Below are 20997 nucleotides of genomic sequence, written 5' to 3' on the forward strand. Positions count from 1 at the left end.
CTTGCGGAGAGATCCACCGAGGTCGTGGTCAGCGACGGGTTCTGGAGGGGGTCTGGCTGAGAGGGGCGAGGGCTGAGACCGGCGGGCACCGGCTCCTGACGGCCGTTTGTTTTGATGTTTTCCCTACCAGGTCGGAAAGTTTCCTGCCTCGTCGGGCACAGCCTGAGCTTGCCCCACTGGCCGCGAGTGGTGGAGGCTGCGGCGGACCCAACCCGGGGCCTCCAGGCCTCTCCCTCAACCTTCGGGCCAGTCTCCCTCCCCCACCTCTTCGTCCTCCGGGGTCTGCGGCTGCGGTCCCTGAGATGCGACCCTCCCGGGGGCGATCCTAAGGGGTTGTGCTGAGCGGCAGCCTAGAGCTCAGGCGTCCAAGAACCAACTTCCCGCCGACCCGGTTGTCCGAGCCTCCCTGGGGTAGCGCCTCGTTCAGTCCGCCCCGGCCTGCGAAGCCGGGTCCCCGCCCTGGTCGCGGGGACGTCCGCCAGGTGCCCGGGAGTCCGGATTCGGCTGTGCCAGAGCCCCTGCGGGCCTCCACCCCTCGCGCTGAGGACCGCCGCCTCGGCTCGTGCCTGGCCGGGGACCCTTGCCCACTCCCGGGCGGCCTCCGCGCAGCAGTGGCAATGCAGACTGTCCCGCTGGCCCTCTAGATCCCCTCGCCGTCGCCTTCGCTTCTCCACCCCCGAGGCCCTTGAGCACCAGCGGTGGCTGCCCAGAGGTGCTTTGGCTACACCTTTCTTTGGCCTCGAAGGACCTTCCTGGCCGAACCAAACCGACCCTTCCTTCATGCTGCAGTGCTGCAACGTTTCCGCCACCAAGGGGGAGAAGCGCCCGCGATCTCAAACAAAACACAAGAATTGGTGTGTGACTCATCTGCTTGGATACCTTCAGTCCCCAAACTGTCTTCCAGGAGTTTTCTTGGCCGAAACTGCCCGATGTTTGAGCCTTTTCTTCCCAGGGAAGATGGACTGAAAGATGCTGGTTGGGGACTTTTTGTGATCTGGGCGCTGCTGTGTTTTAAAGGAGGTGATGGGACTTGGGCTTGCTTGTCTCCCCACCCAAGTGAAGAGTTGTTGATGTTCACTGGTTATGCTTAGACAATGTGCAGTGTGTTTTAATTTAAAATTTTGGGGGGGGGATAGGGGTGTTGGCTTGTGAAGAGCATTCCGAATCTAGAGGAACTCCTTGTTGTCCCTGGTAGGAGAGACATCCCCAGTCTGTCCTCGATGCCGTCTGCCTTGGCCATCTTCACTTGCCGCCCGAACTCTCACCCGTTTCAAGAGCGTCATGTCTACCTGGATGAGCCCATCAAAATCGGCCGCTCGGTGGCACGCTGTCGACCAGCACAGAATAATGCCACCTTTGATTGCAAAGTGCTCTCAAGGAACCATGCTCTCGTCTGGTTTGATCACAAGACTGGCAAGGTAATTTCACCACATTGTCTAACAATCTTTTCAGTTTTTCTTTGCTGAGAGCCATAATGTATGCAGGATCCCAGGGTTGCATCCAGAGGACACTATCAAAAAGGCCATGGAACCAACTTTTTGTGTGCCTTATTCTAGTGGAAATCTAATTGAGGTGGTTGAATGAAAACAGAGAAGGTATTGTAATTAAATGACTCAGGAGGGCGATGGCATCTTGATAACGTGGTCATTCCCAGTGAAATCTCAAACCCTAATTCTTTGCAGAAAACTAGATAGTGAAATTTGGCATCTTGCTTTCAATCTTTTAGAAAGGTGAATCTGCACTTCAGTGCTTGATTAAGCAAGCAGCCTTTCCCAAAGCAATTCGGGAAATTTGGCCTGTATTACACTGGGGCTCAAGTGTCCCTGTGGTGAAATGTAGTTAACACAGCTTTTAGTTGAGTTCAGATAAGGGCTTTTCTAGTAAGGATAATCACTTGTGTAAGCTTAATGTTTTTCAAAGGTCTGTTACATATTTATACTTTTGAAGGAATAATTTGCAATAACCAAAGCAACTTAATTAAGTGTGAACAACTGTAAATTTTTGTTTTCAGAGTTTTGTTTATAAGTTGGGTGAAAAATATACCTATTATTTTTGAAAATCACTTTTTGATATTCTCTGCAGCACTTATTTAGTACATAATGCTTACTTACAGGGTGATATTAAAACATTAGTGTTAGGAAATTAATTTATTTTCTGAAATTATATCCAGTGCTATCAATTACAGCATTACTTAAATATAACAGGATGAGTTCAGTGCATTTCATTTTAAGTGTAAACATTTTGGCATTTTTATGTTGACACTCTAATTAATGTATGTGTGTGCTTTAAATTTAAGAAATCAAAAGAGTAAGATCCTTTCGTTTTTTAATCTTGTATGGAGGGGGTATGTATACCAAAGAGTTCATCTTTGTGCCTAAACCTGAGGTTTTATTTGAACTGAATCAATTTATACTGAATCAATTCCAACTTAAAGTAAGTTATGTAAGGCTAATAGGAATATCTCAGGTTTCATCTCCTGACTTTTTGCCCCCTCTTTGAGTTAAATGATCAAGCTTTTCTTAAAAGAATATAAGTCTTCAAGAGTAGTTTTTTGAAATGAAAGAAACATGAGCCTCATATCTAAGCAAGAAAATACTTCTGTGGCTACTGACTTAAAGAATTATTAAATAAATTACCTTTTAAATAGAGGAGGATGAGATTGCCCAAGTGTGTGTGCTTGTATAATACCTATAACCTACTCTGTGTAGGATAAAATCTGAAAAATTATGTCAATTTTTCTGTATTAACACCAGCTGCTCATTTACCTATGGAACAGATTCCTTTTTTTCCCTGGAAGCTAAAGCTTGGGTGCTTCAAAGACTTCATACATTTTCTGTAATTCTTTAAAATGAGTGTTCTCGGAGCTCATCTTTCCAACTATTGAACTAAGTATCAGTTAACTAGTGTCTTAATTCAACCAGCTTTTACATTTTTGCCTTTTTGTCCTTGGTCCAACTTAATCAGATGATAGGTTTGCTCACAGTGTATGCTATTAAATACACTTTCTTTGATTCAACACTAAAAGGAGACTACCGTTTTTCTTTTTTTAAAATAGTGTTGCATGCACAGTGCTTCCCATGGCTATACCAAAACCCTCATAGTAGGTTAATTTATAGATCAATAGGAGCTGGGGAATAGATTGTTTAGTGGTAGAGCACTAGCCTAGCATGCAGCACCACAAAAACAAACAAGCAAACAAAAACCCAACTAATTTGGGATGACTAAGAATAAATCAGTATTGAGTAGTTATGAATTTAGATGACATGTTGAAATTTAATGGAATTTGTTATTTAGGAAAACTTTTTATCTTTTGGCTGGGAATATAGCTTAGTAGAGTGCTTGCCTAGCATGTGCAAGGCCCTGGGCTTGATCCCCAGTACTCACTCCCCCGCACACATGTAAAAACCCAAACAAACAAAAACCTTATTTTTGAAGGATAGACTTGTTTTATTTCTATCATTTTCACTTGTTTTTTTCTTTTGCCTTATTAGCTAAAATAACAGTCAGGATATGAGGCAATTAACGTGTACATAGAATTATAAACTAACTACCACATAGTCTAGTTAAAATAATAACCTCTCAGATCTTGCCATGTTTTCAACTTGTTTTAGGAATTAAAGCTTGATTTGACTAGACAGGTTTTTATTGAGCATCTATTATGTGCCAGATGCTGGGAGTTACTGAAGAAAACCATACCAGTTTGACCAAATATCATCATTTACTGTTTTCTATGTGAACTTTGTAGTTTGGAAATTTATGCTGTGATCAGCTAATAACAAAAATCCTCAGGCCTAATATATATCTCCAGCAAATTATAAAACACAAGAATCCTCTCCTATAAGTATCATTTCAAAGAAGTTTGTTGTTTAAACATTTCTAAGCTTCAATTTTCTTTTCTTTTTTGGTGCTTGGGTGCAAAGCAGAAGCTTACCACTGAGCTGTATCCCCAGCCCCCCTCTCATTGTTTTGAGGATTGAGATAATTATGTAAATCACTTAGTACCTTGTGCCTGGTCCTTATTAAGGGCTCAGTACTCAGAGAAGGAGGAGGGTGTTTGTGGGGGAACAGAGAATCCTCTTGACAGAATAGCACTTTGTAATTTGCTATTGTGCTATGCAATTTTAGGAAGCTAATGAAAAATCATTTTTCTTTAATGTGATACACGTTGAAGTAATTTTAAAAATAGAAACTAATGAAGTTGATAACTTTGTCCAAGTAGACATTTTGCTTGAAGGGTTGGAAATGGGAGTAATATGCCCTTTGGTTGACTTTCAATTTGTGGGTAACTTGGGAGGGCCATTAAAAGATGGAAGAAATAATAAATACTTGAAACTTTTTTGATTATTCAAATAACATTCATTATAGAAAACTGACAAAATGTAGGCAGATGGAAATCTAGCTGACACTTTTTAATGCTAAATCCATGGAATGTTTCATTGTATTTAAACCTGCATGTTGGAGGATGACAGGTTTGCCACAAAGTGTAGTTTTTAATATCTTTCCCAAATCATCTTCTCAGGGATGTAAAAATTGTCCTGGCTCTGTGTATCATCCTTCACTCCATTTTGGAGTTCAGAATCTTCAAATTAGGTAACAAAACGATTATTAGTCCTTCAGTTGACTCAAAAGTGCTTATGAGCAAGCAAATCAACCCATATGGTAGTTGCACAGAAGGAGTTGGTGAATGTGATTTGAATGGTACCTTTTGATTTGAGGCTTTGGGCACTGGTGACAGGCTAGTGGTTGACACAGTAGTCTACCATAGTCTCATTGAAATTTACTTAGTAGTACTGGCTGTCTTGCCATTCTCACTTTGCATATGTTTGAGCACCTGTTCTGTCATGATCTGTTTTAATGAAGGATATGGTATTGAGGTGAGAAGAAATGGCAACTCCTAAGAAGTGATTATTTCTTCTTTGTAGGAGCTTATTATATAGAGAGGGTGATTATTCACCTTGAAAACAGTTGATTGAGATGATAATATATGTGTTTAAATCATAAGAAAGTGATGGGGTGGATAAATAAAAGTAAAGCTTTTTTTTTTAGTTGTTTTTGTTTTCAGGGGATGTGGGTAGAATAAAAGAAAAGGAGAAAGGTTTGAATCAGCTTGGCATCTTCCCATTGCTGAGGAAACTTATTTTATTATATTGGAGTGTTCTTTTGGAGAGTTATGGGTAAACATCATCCATTTTATGGGTGTGATGTTGTTTTTATGTTTGTGTCTTTGTAATTAACTATCAGACCCTGGAGGAGATGTGTCTGTTTCCTACTATTTTGTATAAAGTAGATTTTGAGTAAATAAATCTGAGTAGTGTGGTGTCAGGTTGTGCAGTCAGTGCCTTCATTACCAAGCCAAGAATGTGGCACCTTTGTTTCAGTAAAGGTCAAGGAGAGTTCTGAGCAGAGGCACTGATACTAAAACCACCATTTAAGAAAGAATGATGTGGGCTGGGGTTGTGGCTCAATGGTAGAGCACTTGCTTATCATGTGTGAGGCCCTGGGTTCTATCCTCAGCACCACATAAAAATAAGTAAATAAAAAAAAAAAAAAAGGTATTTGTCCAACTACAACTGAAAAAGAAATATAAAAAAGAAAGAAAGAAAGAAAGAAAAAATAATGCAAGAACAGTATGTATAGACTGACCTGGAACAGGGAAAAATGAGTAAGTGTTTAACCAACACTTGTGCACTAACTATATGCCAGGCCCTGTACCAGGCCCTGTCCTAAATGCTTCACACATGCCAGGAGCAGTGACAGAAGCCTATAATCCCAGCAACTTGGGAGGCTGAGGCAGGACAATCACAAGTTTGCGACTAGCCTTAGCAACCTTGCAAGACCTATCTCAAAAGAAAAACTTAAAAAGGGACGGGAATATAGTTCAATGGTAGAGCACCTCTGCGTTCAGTTCCCAGGACCAAGACAAGACAAAAGAGATTCAATTAACTGTTTTACCTTTAACTTATTTATTTAATCCTCAACTCTTTGAGATAGGTGCTTACTTTTCCCACACAAATGAGGAAATCGGGGCACAGAAATTAGGTTAGGTTAACTTGCCTAAGTTCATATACCTAGTGAATGGTAGAACTGAGATTTGAGCCCAGATATTTTTACTCTTGACTCTAGAGCCTGAGCTCATAACCAAAGCCATTCCAAGACTTTGTAATATTTTAGCTAGGATGTGATTTTTATAAGGTCAGTTGGAATAAAAAGATTAATTGCCAGAAATGAAATCAGACAAGAGTGTTAAATTGTCCATTAGAACTTCAGCAAAGAGAGAAACTGTAAGAAGATTTTATTAACCTTAGGACTGTGTGTGTGAGTGTGTTACTGCAGATTGAATTTAGGGTTTTGCTCTTACTAGGCAAGGTGGCCATTGAGCTTTAAACCCCAGTCTCTAGACCTTAAAATTTTTAATAAAGGGCACTCTATTTAGATAGAGTCAGTCAAGGAAAGGAGGAATTGCTTAAGCAAAGGCAAGGAGGAGGAAAGATAGGACATGTTCCAATGACATTGCAAGGAAGTCTTTGCAAAGGAAAAAACCAAGATTGGTTCTTTCCTTTTTCTTAGCATGTCTAAACATGACTGCAAAGATCCTGGCCATATCTTTTGAGAAAGGTAGATTATACATTCACTGGTTTTGTGTGTTTAACAGATAACTAATTTTTTGTTGTTGTTGTTCATAGAAGTAAAAAGGTCATTAAAAGGTGCTGTTTTTTTTTTTTGTGAGAAAATTGTTTGACACACACTATATTTAAGGTTAATGTTAACATGGATAGAAAGCCAGATTGTATATATAAAGCACATATTTATTTCTTTCTATGTTACTTTTTGTGGTCTCACTAAGTTGCTTAGGGCCTGGCTAAGTTTTTTGGGTGGGTGGCTGGGTACTGGCGATTTAACCCAGAGGTGCTTTACCACTGAGCCACATTCCCAGCCCTTTTCATGTTTTATTTTGAGACAGGGTCTTGCTAAATTGCATAGGACCTCACTAAGTTGCTTAGGCTGACTTTGAACTCACAATCCTCTTGTCTCAGCCTCTCTAGTGCTGGGATTACAGGCATGCACAACCACACCTGGCCTGACTAAATTTTTGAGAGTGGCCTCAAACTTGCAGTTCTCCTGCCAGAATTGCTGGGATTATAGGTGTACACCACTGTACTCAACTCAGTGTTACTTTTTACAATAGTGGGAAATAGATGAACTATTTTCTCTGTTATTTCAAGTAGTTAAAAAAGTATGGGTGGTGGGTTGAGAATGTGGCTTAGTGGTATAATGCTTGCCTAGCATGCATAGCCTTGGGTTTAATCCCCAATTCTAATAACAAAAACAAAAAAAGTATGAGTGGTGGGTGGGTACATACCTGTAATCCCAGCCACTTAGGAGACTGAGCAGGAAGATCACAAGTTAAGGCCAACCTAGACAATTTAGCTAGACCTTTTCACAAAATAAAATGGGCTGGGGATATAGCTCAATGGCAGAGCACTTGCCTAGTGTGTACAAGGCCCTGAGTTCCAAGCTACCACAGGGTGGGGAAAATATACATATGTATAATTTTATGGGTGAGTACACTTAAAACCATTTTTTTCTCCACTTATTTGTAAGTAAGGTTAAATTCACTCTAGCTTCTCAGGCTCTTATTTGGTTTTCTTAAGTGTTATTTATGTTAGAGCTTAGTATCCATTCTCTTTGGTAAATAGAGAGGAGAGTGTCTGTCATTTAGGGTTTAAGTGAAAAGATTGAGAGATTGGTTCTTAGTGTATGTTGGTTACTTGGTGATTATTTGAATCAAGAAAAAGGTTAGCATTTATTAGCTACTGAAATGTTGTCAGTACTCTTTCCTCTCCTGGGTACCACGCTTCTCTTACTGGTACTTCAGGTAGACTATTTATACCCCTGTTCAAAAATCTTGGTTGTTGCCCCATTAATGTTTAATATTAAAATCTGTTCCTTGTTTTCTTTTTTTCCTCTCAGCTTTATCTTTTATTACAGTTTTTTCTTTATCCCAAACTGTGTATCAGCCCTTTGACAATGCTTACTGTTTCTACAAGTGCCTTTTGCTGTATTCCCTTCCAGAATGACCTCTCTCCTTCATCCCTTGAGGCTTTGTTCCAATGTGAAACTTTTCCTGTCTCCCACTAACTGAAGAATTAATTGCTTCTTTCTCTATATTCCTATAGAACTTTGTATATAATTTCATTATAGGATATAGACAACAAAATAACCATGATGCAAATGTACTATTTCCCTGAGGCAAGCACTTGAGAACAAACGAGTGGGTACTATATAAATTTTGAGTAAATGAAATATGAACAATGGAGTAGTTGTATTTCTACAAGCCCCTGGAGAGTCAAAGGGCAGAAGGTCATTCAAGTTAGTTCTCAATTTGAGATCATGGACTCAATTACCAATATATAGTCTTTGTATAAATCATTGTTGATTGAGAATAATAATGTTCAAGACACTTTGCTAAGTGTTTTGGGACTGTAGATAATCATGTGGTTTATATTAGTTTTGAATATACATACATACACTCATGCAGAATAATACTTTCTTGGGGGAGATTTTAAAGTATTTTAAAGTATTTTCTTATTTTATTTGATCTGTTTAACACTCTTAAAAAGTAAGTAGAACACTTGTTTAACACTCTTAAAAAGTAAGTAAAACACTGTAGTCTGGCTCCTTTTATCCAAAAAGAGTTTGTTTAGAGTTTATTTGCACAAGGTCATTTAGTAGTAATTAAAACTAGAATCTAGATTTCTTATCCCCCAAATAAAAATCAAGTACTAGACCCTTATTCTAAATTCTCACTCCCTACCCCGCCCCACCACTGGGGATTGAACCAGGGACACTTTATCACAAAGCTACATTCCCAGTCTTTTTTATTTTGAGACAGGTTGCTAGGGGCAGGGAGTAATGGGGAGTGTGATTGTTAATTTTGGGTCAACTTGGCTAGGTTGTGTTTTTGGTCAAACTCAGTCTAGATGTTGCTGTGAAGGTATTTCTTAGATATGATTAACATACCAGTAGATTTTGAGTAAAGTGTATTTCCTCTGTAATGTGAGCAGGCCATTATCAGTTGAATCAGTTGAATCCTAAGGAGAAAAGACTGAGACACCTTACCCCTGCCCCCAAGAAGGAATTCTGTCCCCAGAGAACCACTGGTTAAAACTGCAATAACAGCTCTTCCTGAACTCTCCAGTCTGACACTGCTGATTTCAGACTTGTCAGGCCCCACAGTCACATGAGCCAATTTCTTAAAATTAATCTCTCTGGGGGCTGGGGTTGTGGCTCAGTGGTAGAGCATTTGCCTGGCACATATGAGGCACTGGGTTTGAGCCCCAGCACTACATAAGACTAAATAAACAAAATAAAGGTATTTAAAAACATTAATCTGTGTGTGTGTGTGTGTTTTCATACACATGTTATTGGTTCTGCTTTTCTAGAATCCTGACTGATATAGAGAAATACTGCTAAATGGGTACAGGTTTCTTTTGGGGATGATGAAAATGAAAAATCAACTGTGATGATAGTTGTGTAACTATGAATCGTATAATTTATTTACACACATATAAATATATTTATTTACCATTTTTTTTCCCCCCCAAACTGGTGTTTGAGCCTAGGTCCTCACACATGCTAAGCAAGTGCCCTACTACTGAACTACAGCCTTGGCTCTTTTTTAGAATTTTATTTTGAGGTAGGTTCTCCAAAATTGCCTAGGCTGGCCTTGAACTTGTGATCCTCCTACCTCAGCCTCCCATATAGTTGGAATTATAGGTGTGTGCTACCATGCTTGGCTTAAGTTATATACTTTAAATAGGAAATTGTATTGTAGGCAAATTATATCTCAAGAAAGCCCTTATTTAAAAAAGGAACATTAGATGGAGTAATAGTTAGTATTAGTTTAGTGAAACAAATTAGGGTGTAGGAATGGAAGAGAGTGAGTATTCAGATGTGGATTAATTCAGCATCTTTTGCAATATAGTTTGATTTGTCTCTGTTAGTGCAAATGTCTTATTCTTGGACCTTTGCTTTAACAAATATAGTGGATGGAGTATTTCCAATTAAAAAATATTTGTGGGGTTGGGGTTGTAGCTCAGTGGTAGAGCACTTGCCTGGCATGTGTGAGGCACTGTGTTCGATTCTCAGCACCACATAAAAATAAGTAAAGGTATTGTGTCTATCTATACAAGTAAAAAATATTTAAAAAAATATTTGTAATTTGCTACAACTGTGGTATTATTTGGAAATTGTAATGCTATAGTCTTAACGTGGGCATTGAAAAATGATTTGTAAGATGCAGTTTATAATTCCCTTTCTGAACTTAGGAAGTGTAAGATAGTAATTTTACTCATCAATGATTTTTGAGGTATGTGGCCATATAGAGGTTGGTAAAATATTATTAGAATGAATGACGCTGGTTGTTTTTTTTTTTTTTTTTTTTTTTAAAGTGGGTGGGAGGGGATGGGGATTGAACCCAGGGGTACTTTACTACTGAGCTGCATCCTCAGCCCTTTTTGAGACAGGGGCTTACTATGTTGCCTAGGGTCTTGCTAAGTTGCTGAGGCTGGCTTCAAACTTTTGATCCTCTTGCCTTAGGTATGTGCCATTGCATGTAGCAAATGATGCTGTTTTGATTAGTAGAAACTATTCACTTAAATTGTAGTTGAACTTAAACTGGGATCATTATGCATTCTAAAGCTTGCAGTGTAATATAGTGTCCAGTAGGTAGCTCTGTAAAAATATAATTATAATTCAAATAAATTGAACAATAGAAGTATCTGTGATTCATTGTTTCCAGGGAGCTAGGAGTGATGTATTTCTTCCCCCAGGAATGGGGGCAGAAAGTGTGGGAGGAATGAAGAGGGCTTCACAGAGAAAGTTGTTTTTAAGCCACTGTTTGAAAATTGAGTAGGGTTTTGCTAGGTGGATAAAAAAGAGCAGTGCATTCTAGCCTGAGGCAACAGCATGAGTTTAAGGCAGGAAAGTCTAAAAGAGAATGATGTATTCTGGCAAACACAAATCCAGAAGTTAACAGAATTGGGGAGGGGAAATAAAACTGCTGTCAAGTCTCTGAGGTACCTGAACACTGCTGGCTTAGGCCTGATTGAGGAGTAGTTAAATTTTTTGGAGTTGGTCTCCCTGAGTTGGAATCATGGCTCCATTGCTTCCCAGATGACTGACCTTGGGGAGTCTTTGTGCTTCATTTTCCCCTCTATAAAAATAGTCTCGGGCTGAGGTTATAGCTCAGCCACAGAGTCCTTACCTAGTGTGCTCAAGGTCCTGGATTCAATTCCCAGCACCTCAAAAAACAAAAACTAAAAAAAAGCTAATAGTAAAATTTAGCTCACAAGACTGTCATCAAGATTTAATAAGAATTCATATAAAGCACTTAACAGGATGTCTGGAACATAAGTATTCAATAACTGTGGCTATTCTAATTTTTTCTTGTTTTGTGTTTGCACAAATACTTATATGCTTATTTTCTGTACAAGTACTTTTTCATTGTTAACAATTTTCTTCTTTGAATAGCTGTCTTTAGAGTTTTCTAAACAAAGTAAATTATTTTACATGTGTGAAATTTTTGAATGTGTTAAAGAAAGTCTTTTAGTAATACCTATTATTCCGTACTCTCAGTTTATATATTTTCACTCTAAAAGCAGGAAATATCAGTAGCATGCTTGGTCTGTCTTACTTGAAGTTATGAAATTAAAGGAGTTCAGTAAACTAAAAGACAAGAATCTAGTCAATCAGGAAACACATATCAAAGTTTGTAATGCCATAATAGGCAATGGATCATAATGAACGTATTATGATGTTACTTCATTCTTCAAGGATCTTTTAGTTTAATTGAGAAGCTAGAGCTAACTGCTGTTAAAAATTAGGGAAGAATTAAGTTGTAAATGGAATTAAGAGCATTGTATGATCAAGATAGGAACAGCTTATTTGTCTAGGAAGGGGCACTGGAATTAGAACCTGAAAGTTTAGGATAGATAATAACATATCTTTGACATGTAAAAGCCTAGCACTAAAAGACATAAGAGCAGAGTAATTATCAGAAGGCAACTGAGTCTAGAAGAACTGCACATTATTTGGAATTTTAGTTGTGTAACCTAGATACTATCTTAAGCAGAACATCAGTGTATTGAAAGGACATAGGGTAGCTCACAGAATTGCTGGGAATCCAGGTTTGGAAACTCCGATGCTAGATCCGTAGCCAAAATCATGCCACAGAAATGGTCTGGTGTAGAGATGCTGCTGCATTCCTTGACCACTAGATACCTTCCCTTATGATGTGACATTTGGGATGGGATGATTCTTTTGGCACGGTTGTCATTGCTACCTCTGGAAAGTGTGTACTTTCTACTCTGCCACCAATCATGTGTATTTGTGATACTAACTCCTCATGTAGGGTCAGAGGCTAAGGTGTTTGATTGGCTGAGCCTAGGTTATATGTCATGACTTAGTGTTAGTCAACTCTCTATCTCTGTGACAAATACCTGATATAAATTAACTTATAAGGAAGAAAAATTTATTTTTGACTCACAAAGTTCAGAGGTTTCAGTCTATGGTCACTTGGCCTTGATGCCTTTGGGGCTGTAGTAAGGGAGCACATGATGGTGTAGAGCATGTGGCAGAGGAAGCTGCTTACTTCATGGAGGCATGCTTCCAGTTTAATTGAGAAACTAAATTAAAATGATTAACTTCGACTGGATCCTACCTCTTAAAGGTTCCACTATCTCCTAATAATGCCACAGACTGGCAACCAAGCCTTCAACACATAGGCATTTGGAGACATTTAAGACCCAAACTATATGTAGAACTACTATATGATCCAGGTATCTTACTACTGATTATATATCCAAAGGAACTGAATTGAATGTGTTTCAAGGAAAGATCTGCATATGCAAGTTTATTGGAGTTGTCTTTATTTATAAAAAGTAGTCTAGGACTGGGGGTAAAGACAGTATATGACATCAGTTTTTGGTTGGGAGTAGGCTTTGCTTCCTACCAAGTTGGTTAATTATTCAGTCATATCCAGGAATTTTAGATTCTGGTATCTGGGAAGATGACCATTGTTCTCATCAAGCAGAGTTTGTGTATTAAGGACCCTGCAACTGGATTGACCAGCTGGGTTAGGTTAAATGACAGAGATAAACTTGTTCCATTTTAAAAGAAGTTTGTGGAGGTACATGGTTAATGGGGCAAAAGGAAAAAAACCTTTAGGAAATTAAGACATAAACCTTGGGGAAAGAATTTTGGAGTTGCAGGCATGCGCAAAGCTATGCTTCCCTGAAATCCATGCAGGTAATCCTGATAACTAAACTAGTATGTTTTGAGGGGAATTGTGAAATACTCATCTGCTTTAGCATGCAGACTTCATAATAAGAAGATTAGAAAATGAGGAATATTGGATTCACAGGTCTAGGGAGTGAACAGGTAAGACTTGAAGACATTACAAAATATGATTTATTATTTTCAACATTATTTCTATCTTGGCATATTATTATGCTTATGTACATTGTTTTGAGTTTTTTTTTGCCAATCTCTTTAAATTTTGCAATAAATTTATTTAAATACCATTTCTCATATTGTTACAAGTATAAATTTAACAATTTGAATGAAAGCTGAAAGAAGTTGCCAGGAATGATGGCTGGTATGAAAGGCAGATATGAAGTGATAGTACCTACTTCAGAATATCAATATGAAATATATTTTGAAACAAAATTTACATAGTAGTTCTAGTCTTGCCATTTTAGATTGATATCGAGATTTACTCATAATTCTAAGTATGTGGAGGCAGAGTTTTCGGATGAGCATCGGGTAAGTTTATTGGCATTACACTTGATTTTTATTTTTTATTGATACTTAATAATTGTACATGTGTATGGCATACATTGTGATATTTCAATACATGTAATACGCATACAGAATGTAACAATTGGATTAGGGTAATTGGCATATACAGTTGGCATATACATTTTTTTAAAATAATTTTTTAGTTGTTGATGAACCTTTATTTATTTATCTATCTGTCTATTTGTTTATTTATTTGTAGTGCTGAGAATTGAACCTAGGGCCTCACAGATGCAAGGCAAACACTCTGCCACTGTGCTACAACCTCAGCACTATATGTCATTTCTTTGTGTTTCAGGAATATTCAAAATTCTTTCCATTAGGACCAGGGCTATAGCTCAGTGGCAGAGCGCTTGCCTAGCATGCATGAGGTACTGGGTTTGATCCACAGTACCACATAAACATAAACAAATAAAATAAAGGTAGTCTGTCCGTCTATAGCTACAAAAATAAATAAATAAATAAATCTCTCCATTAGGGCTGGGGTTGTAGTTTGGTGGTAGAGTGCTTGCCTAGCACTTGTGAAGCACTGGATTCAATCCTCAGCACCACATAAGATAGAAAATAAAAGATGTTGTGTCCACATGTAACTAAAAAATAAATATTTTTTTAAAAATTACAAAAAACACAAAATACTGATACTATACTTGGTATTAGTAATTTTTTTCTACCTCTCCCCTACCAATGATCTATGATCTTATTTGAGAATTTTGTCAAATCACACAATTCTCATTTGTGTGACTCGGCTGTACCTATTTTGAAAGATGATACAATAGGCAAGCTGTTCTAATAGTGTGTGAGAAAGTGATTAAAAACCATTTGCATTAAATTGTGGCATTGCTAAAATTAGTCATTATTGCTTCTTCCTTTTACAAATCTTTATTATTATTGCTTTATCACATAGCAATGTAAATGCTTAGGTGCACTAAGGAAATTATATACTTTAATATTATTGAGAATTATTTTCTTGATTGGCTGCTATACTGCTGATTGGCTGTTATCTTCTGTGTTTTATACATAAACATACGCATGCATGTGCACACACAAACACACATAAAGTGTTTATGTTTTATATATAAATCTTTCTGCAAAAATATTATTCCCTAAACCACGTATTTGTAGTGTTGATAATCTGAATGTTAGGGCTGGTGGAGAAAAGCTTAATGTTTCAAGTTTAGCCACTTTAACATGATTTACTGGAAGAGATTATTTTTTCTTCTTTTGAGAATCAAGCCATACCTCCATTTTATGACTATGTAGTACTCTGATAATAGTAGCAATTAATACTGTTCTCTAAGTCATCTACCCTGTCAACTTTTTCTGTGTGTGGAATGCTAGATATGTAACCCAGGGCCTTACACATGCTAAGTACATGCTCTATCTCTAAAGTACATTCCCAGACTTTGAATTTCCCAGTTGTCTGCATTGTTGGACTGGGTAAATCTGAGTTATATATGTGAGCAATTCAGGCACACAAAATAAAAATTTTATATAATTTTTAAATGATTTTTTTTAGTTGTAGATGGACACAATATCTTTATTTTTATTTATTTATTGTTATGTGGTGCTGAGGATCAAACCCAGGACCTTGTGTATACAAGGCAAGTGCTCTACCACTGAGCTACAATCCCAGCCCAATTTTATATAATTTAACATTATTACTCTTGTTATAACATTTCCCATTTCCTGTTGATATCACATGCCAGGTTCTATACTAATTCATACTTTGTGGTTTTTATCATTGACTCTTAAGTATGGATATATTTTAGACAAGTTCTGGATTTTGTTGTTATTCTAAATCAGAATTATTAAGGAAAGTTAACAGTTTATTCATGAAAATTTTCTAATTATCATAATTCTCGTTGATTTGTCCCTGCCCTTATTATTTTAAACTTTGATCATGTTTAACCCTTAATTTAACCATTACTAATATATTGCTTTGGGTTAGCTCTTTGGTTTATACAAGTTGAACATCACTCATCCAAAAATCTGAAATGCTTCAAAATCCAAAACTTTTTGAATGCTAACGTGTCACAAATGAAAAATCTCATAGCATGAATCTTTATTTCATGGCACAAAGTTATTTTTTAAATTGTATCAAATTATCTTCAGACTGTGTATAAAGTATATGAAATGTAAATTTTGTGTTTAGATTTTGGTCTCCTCCCTAAGATATCTCATTAAGTATATACACATATTACAAAATATGAAAAAAATCCAAAATCCCAAACATTTCTGGTTCCAAATATTTTTGAATAAGTTATGTTCAACCTGTAATCTGCTGAAAGGTAATTTTAATAGCCTGTTGTGTTATAGTTCTACAATACAGGTACAGTCCCTGGCAAGTAGTTAAAAAACACAATGCCTTTCTCCTCAAATTATAGAAGTCCTAGCTTTTTTTTTTTTTTAAATACCTCTTAGAAGAAAATGTAGGAGAATATTCCTGTGACCTAGGGGTTGGGAAGGATATCAGTAATTTACAAAAAAGGACCCACTGAAGGAGAAGATTGATAAATTAAAATACATTAAAATTAATTTTGTTAAATAATTTTCAAAAGTGAAGGAGAAAAATATTGTATAAGAGATTTGTAATGCATGTTTCTTGTAAAGGATTAGTAACCAGAATACAGAAAGAACTTGTCCAAATTAAAAGAAAAAAAAAAGACAACCCAATAGAAAAGAAATAGTTAAAAGATACAAATAAGAATTTCACTGAAGACATAAGAATGGCCAATAAATGATGTTTATTCTAACTTGGGAACTGTAAAGCTAAACAATGAGATACCAATTTTCATCATTTAAGAAGTTGAGCATCAATTATAGGTAACACTGTAGAACTAGCTATAGGAACTCTCACACTCTGTTACTGATATGATGAATTATGTTGATTTTTTTCTAATGTTAAACCAACTTAGCATTCCTTGTGTCAATTCCATTCCTTCTTCTCTTTAGTAAGAGTATCACTTTTTTTTTTTTTTTTTTGTACTGCGGATTGAAGTCAGGAGTGTTCTACCTCTGAGCTCATCCCCAGTCCCCCTCCCCCTTTAAAAAAATTTATTTTAGGACAGAGTATCATTAAGTTTCCCCAGGGGGAGACCTGAATTTTTTATCCTTCTACCTCAGGCTCCTGAGTAGCTGGGATTATTTTCATAATAAATATATATATATATATATAGTCACCATCACACCCCAATTGAATAATCATTTTGACAGAGTTTGACATAGTTTAATGCTAAACTTGAATATCTACCTAATAACCCAGCAGTTTTATGCCTTGGTATATATTCTACGATGTGTGTGTGTGTGTATTGCTGGGATCTAACAAAGAGCTTTGAAAAAAATTTTTATATCAGCATCAGGATTCATTTTCAAGCATGTTTGTAGTGGAATTTTCATAGTAGCAAAAAATGAAATAATGAAAATGTTCATAGAGGAATATGTAAAGCAGTTAATTTACACAATGGAGGGCTGTACAGGAGTGAACATGAATGAATAGTAGATGCGTATATCCGTGTGGATCATCTCAGAAATGTTGAATGAAAAGAATAAGTTGCAAAGGAATATTTATACTTGATGCTATTTAATATAATTTTTTTTAAAAATCATACTATTTACTCATGTTTACTACTATCCATAGTAATAGAATGGTAAATGTATTTCCTTGTGGGGAAGACAGAAAGTTAATACAAAAATAGCTACGTTTTACATATTATATGTTTTAAATTATTGATAAATATATACTTACTTATTCCTCATTCTTAATACTTAAAGCAGGTACTTGTTATTTATAGCTTAGAAGCAGAAAAATCTTAACTTACTAAAGTCACACTTCTAATAAGTAACAGTCTTTGTAATCAGATCCAAGGAGTCATCTCAAGTCTATACTTTTAACAAGTAAGCCCTACTGCTTGTCATGATGTTTTAGTCCGTGGCCAGCACATAGGATATGAAGGTTCGGCTTGCGAGAAAATCCTAAGGGAGTTTAAATTAAAGACACAGACTCCAATTACCTTTAAACCAGCTCTAGGAGGGCTCCTCGAACTCCCAGCCTCAAGTTACCCATTAAAGTAACGAGGCTTACTGAAGAGGCTAGAGAGAGACAGTGAGCGCGCCAAGGGGAGGATATTTATTGGGGAACAAAAAATTCTGGGGAAAATCCCATCCAATGAAGGTTAAGGGGGGGGTCAGTGTTCTAAGGTCAGGTGAGACGTGGTCAGCCATGCTCCACACAGACAAGTCCTTGGACCCAAGAAAGGTGGGGAAAGCTCTAACATAAAGAAAAGTGTCTGAGCCCCTCTTACCCAGCAGGACAAGTCCTTGGACCCAAGAAAGGTGGGGAAAGCTCTGACACAAAGAAAAGTGTCTGAGCCCCTCTCACCCCCAGCTGGGGAGGTAACTCAGTCACGTGCAAGGATGGCCTTCCACAATGATGGAGAACAGAAAGGGGCTTCTCAAGCTGAGTGTTGGGGTGTTGGGTGAATAGAAAATTTGTTTTAATGATTTCTCTTTGTCTTGTTTGTCTGTCTGTCTGTTTTTTTGAGGCACTGAGTCTCCCTTTTTCTAGTGCCATTTAAATTCTTTTTTGATTGTCTTCTGCATCTTTTGGACAGTGCATTTATAAGCAAAACTTTACTTTTCATACTTTAGTATTATAACCTTATATTTAAACAGTGTAAGGACTGTTTTGTTAATGTGACTGAGTTTTCATTTACTTAAAAAAATAAGAAAAGTCTGTGTTTTTATGTGGTCCAAGTATTTCTTCTTCACTCCCTCCCCACCCCAGTACTGGGAATTGAACCCAGGACTTTACGAATGCTAGGCAAGCATTTTACTACAGAGCTTTGCCTTCGATATAGAAGAGAAAACATTTTTCTTTTAAGACAGGTCTTGCGAAATTGTTGAGGCTGGCCTTGAACTTAAGATTTTCCTGCCTCTGCCTCACAAGTAGCTAGGATTACGGTTGTACACCATTGCACTCAGCTCCTTTTTATCTTTTTAAAACTTTATTAAGAAGTTTATTTGGAAAATGAATATGGAACTATTTTTATAAGCTTTTAATTTAGTCTTGGTGCTTTAGAGCAAGAATTGTATGAGTGTTGAGGAGAATTACAAAAATTGAGGTTCACTTTGTAGTGTTAGCTTAATGTTAGTTTTTAAATGAATATACAGTTATAGGATAAAATGGTAGCAAGATTCAGCAAACATAAGCATGTACTTTGTTTTAGAAAATTTGAGCACATCTCTTAATTATATATATAATTTAAAACTCAATTTTATGATAGGTTAGGGATTACACCAGTCATAATGATGCCATAGTTTCCTGAGAATCTTAGAGAATGAGTCATTTTAGCAAATTGTATTTTTTGATCAGATGAGAATTTACACCTTTTGCACCCAAATCTTTAAGAAAAAAAAAATTGTACTTGGTATTGAGCCTAGGGCCTTGAGTGTGATAAAGCAAGCATTGTACCACTGAGCTATATCCTCAGCCCTTTTTAAATAAGATATTTTACTTTTGAGACAGGATCTCATTTAGGTTGCCCAGGCTGGCCTCAAACTTGTGATCCTCCTGCCACAGCTGTGATTATAGGTATGTGCCACCACCCAGCCCAAATCATTTTTGGATGATAGATTTTCAGAAGTGATCAAATACTTCCTTGTTATCTTAAAAAGAATAAATGGTATAATTTAACCTTTTCTTAGTGAACTAGTTGTATCTACTAATAGAATTACATACATAGGGGCATGAGAGATTATAATTTTTTTTTGCCCCAGCTTTAAGTGACTTTAGATTATCATGTTTTTTTTTTTTTTTGAGAGAGAGAGAGAGAGAGAGAGAGAGAGAGAGAATTTTAATATTTATTTTTTAGTTCTCGGCGGACACAACATCTTTGTTTTGCATGTGGTACTGAGGATCGAACCCGCTACCGCTTGAGCCACATCCCCAGCCCAGATTATCATGTTTTAAGATTACCAATATAGGGCTGGGGATGTGGCTCAAGTGGTAACTCGCTCACCTGGCATGCGTGGGGCACTGGGTTCGATCCTCAACACCACATAAAAATAAAATAAAGATGTTGTGTCCACCAAAAACTAAAAAAAAATATATATATATATATAAATGATTACCAATATATATGTTTATATTTTGGTTCTTCTGGATTATTGTGTTTTCGTTGTCAGTCATTCCTATATTCCTAAATTCTTATTTAGTAACAAAATAACTAGACTTATATATTAAATACAAAATTACAATTAAAGTTTCTGCTCAGAAAGGGCTTTTATGCCTTCCACTCGAATTTCATTGACCAAAGTATGTCATGTGGCCATACCTGATGGAATTGATCAGGGAAGTATAATTAATCGCATGTAAGAAAAAGCTGTAGAATAATTGAGTATGGTAATACATTCTACCACACTCAACTTTGCTTCCAATTTCTCAAGCAAAAGTTAGGTAGCATTGGTAGCTATCAAGGATGCATTTGAGCCAGGCATGGTGGTACATGCTTGTAATCCCAGCAACTCAGTAGGCTTAGGCAGGAGGATCACAAGTTCAAGGCCAGCCTCAGTAACCGGGAGACTGGCGATATAGCTCAGTGGTAAAGTGCACCTGGGCTCAATCCCCAGTGTTAAAAAACAAAACAAAACAACAACAACAAAAAACACTTAAAAAATGAAGTCACTTTTCAGTCCCTTATGAACATTCTAATATCTATAAGGTAATTATCTTTTAAAATTTTTTAAAAATTAAGGTATGATGAAATTATAATTTGAAGTACTGTTTTTCTTTTTATGAGAGAAGACTATGATTGATATACTACTTTATATCTTTTATGATTAATTCTGACATCTGATATTGAATTAAAAGGTTAATCAAAAGTGTTTTTCTTTTCACATCTTTTAGTCTACTTTATCTTACATATTCATCTGCTTTGTTGTGGACAGAATTTACATCAATCACATTTGAAGTAAAAACCTTGCATATTAGTTCATGGGGTGAGATGTTACAGTATTTAAAATAGGGAGTTTCAGGAATTATGGAGCATTTGCTTATTGGACATTTTTATGGCACATTTGTCAATTGACAGGAATCCAAGGGTGAAAATATATGATTCCTGCTTTTAGGGATTCTGCATAAAC

General features: G+C 36.9%; 1 protein-coding gene across 24 annotated transcripts in view; it reads left to right on the top strand.

Annotated features, from left to right (window-relative positions):
• The first annotated feature begins 1220 nt into the window (after positions 1 to 1220).
• Positions 1221 to 20997, top strand: part of Slmap (sarcolemma associated protein) — a 149603-nt gene continuing 129826 nt past the window's right edge. For all 24 annotated transcript variants that reach the window (XM_077796216.1, XM_077796223.1, XM_077796220.1 and 21 more), the window contains exon 1: positions 1221 to 1418. In XM_077796216.1, coding sequence (XP_077652342.1) covers positions 1221 to 1418 — 198 coding nt within the window. The remainder of the gene's footprint in view (positions 1419 to 20997) is intronic.

This window comes from Urocitellus parryii, chromosome 3, assembly GCF_045843805.1.
Source record: "Urocitellus parryii isolate mUroPar1 chromosome 3, mUroPar1.hap1, whole genome shotgun sequence".
In the NCBI taxonomy this organism is placed as follows: Eukaryota; Metazoa; Chordata; class Mammalia; order Rodentia; family Sciuridae; genus Urocitellus; species Urocitellus parryii.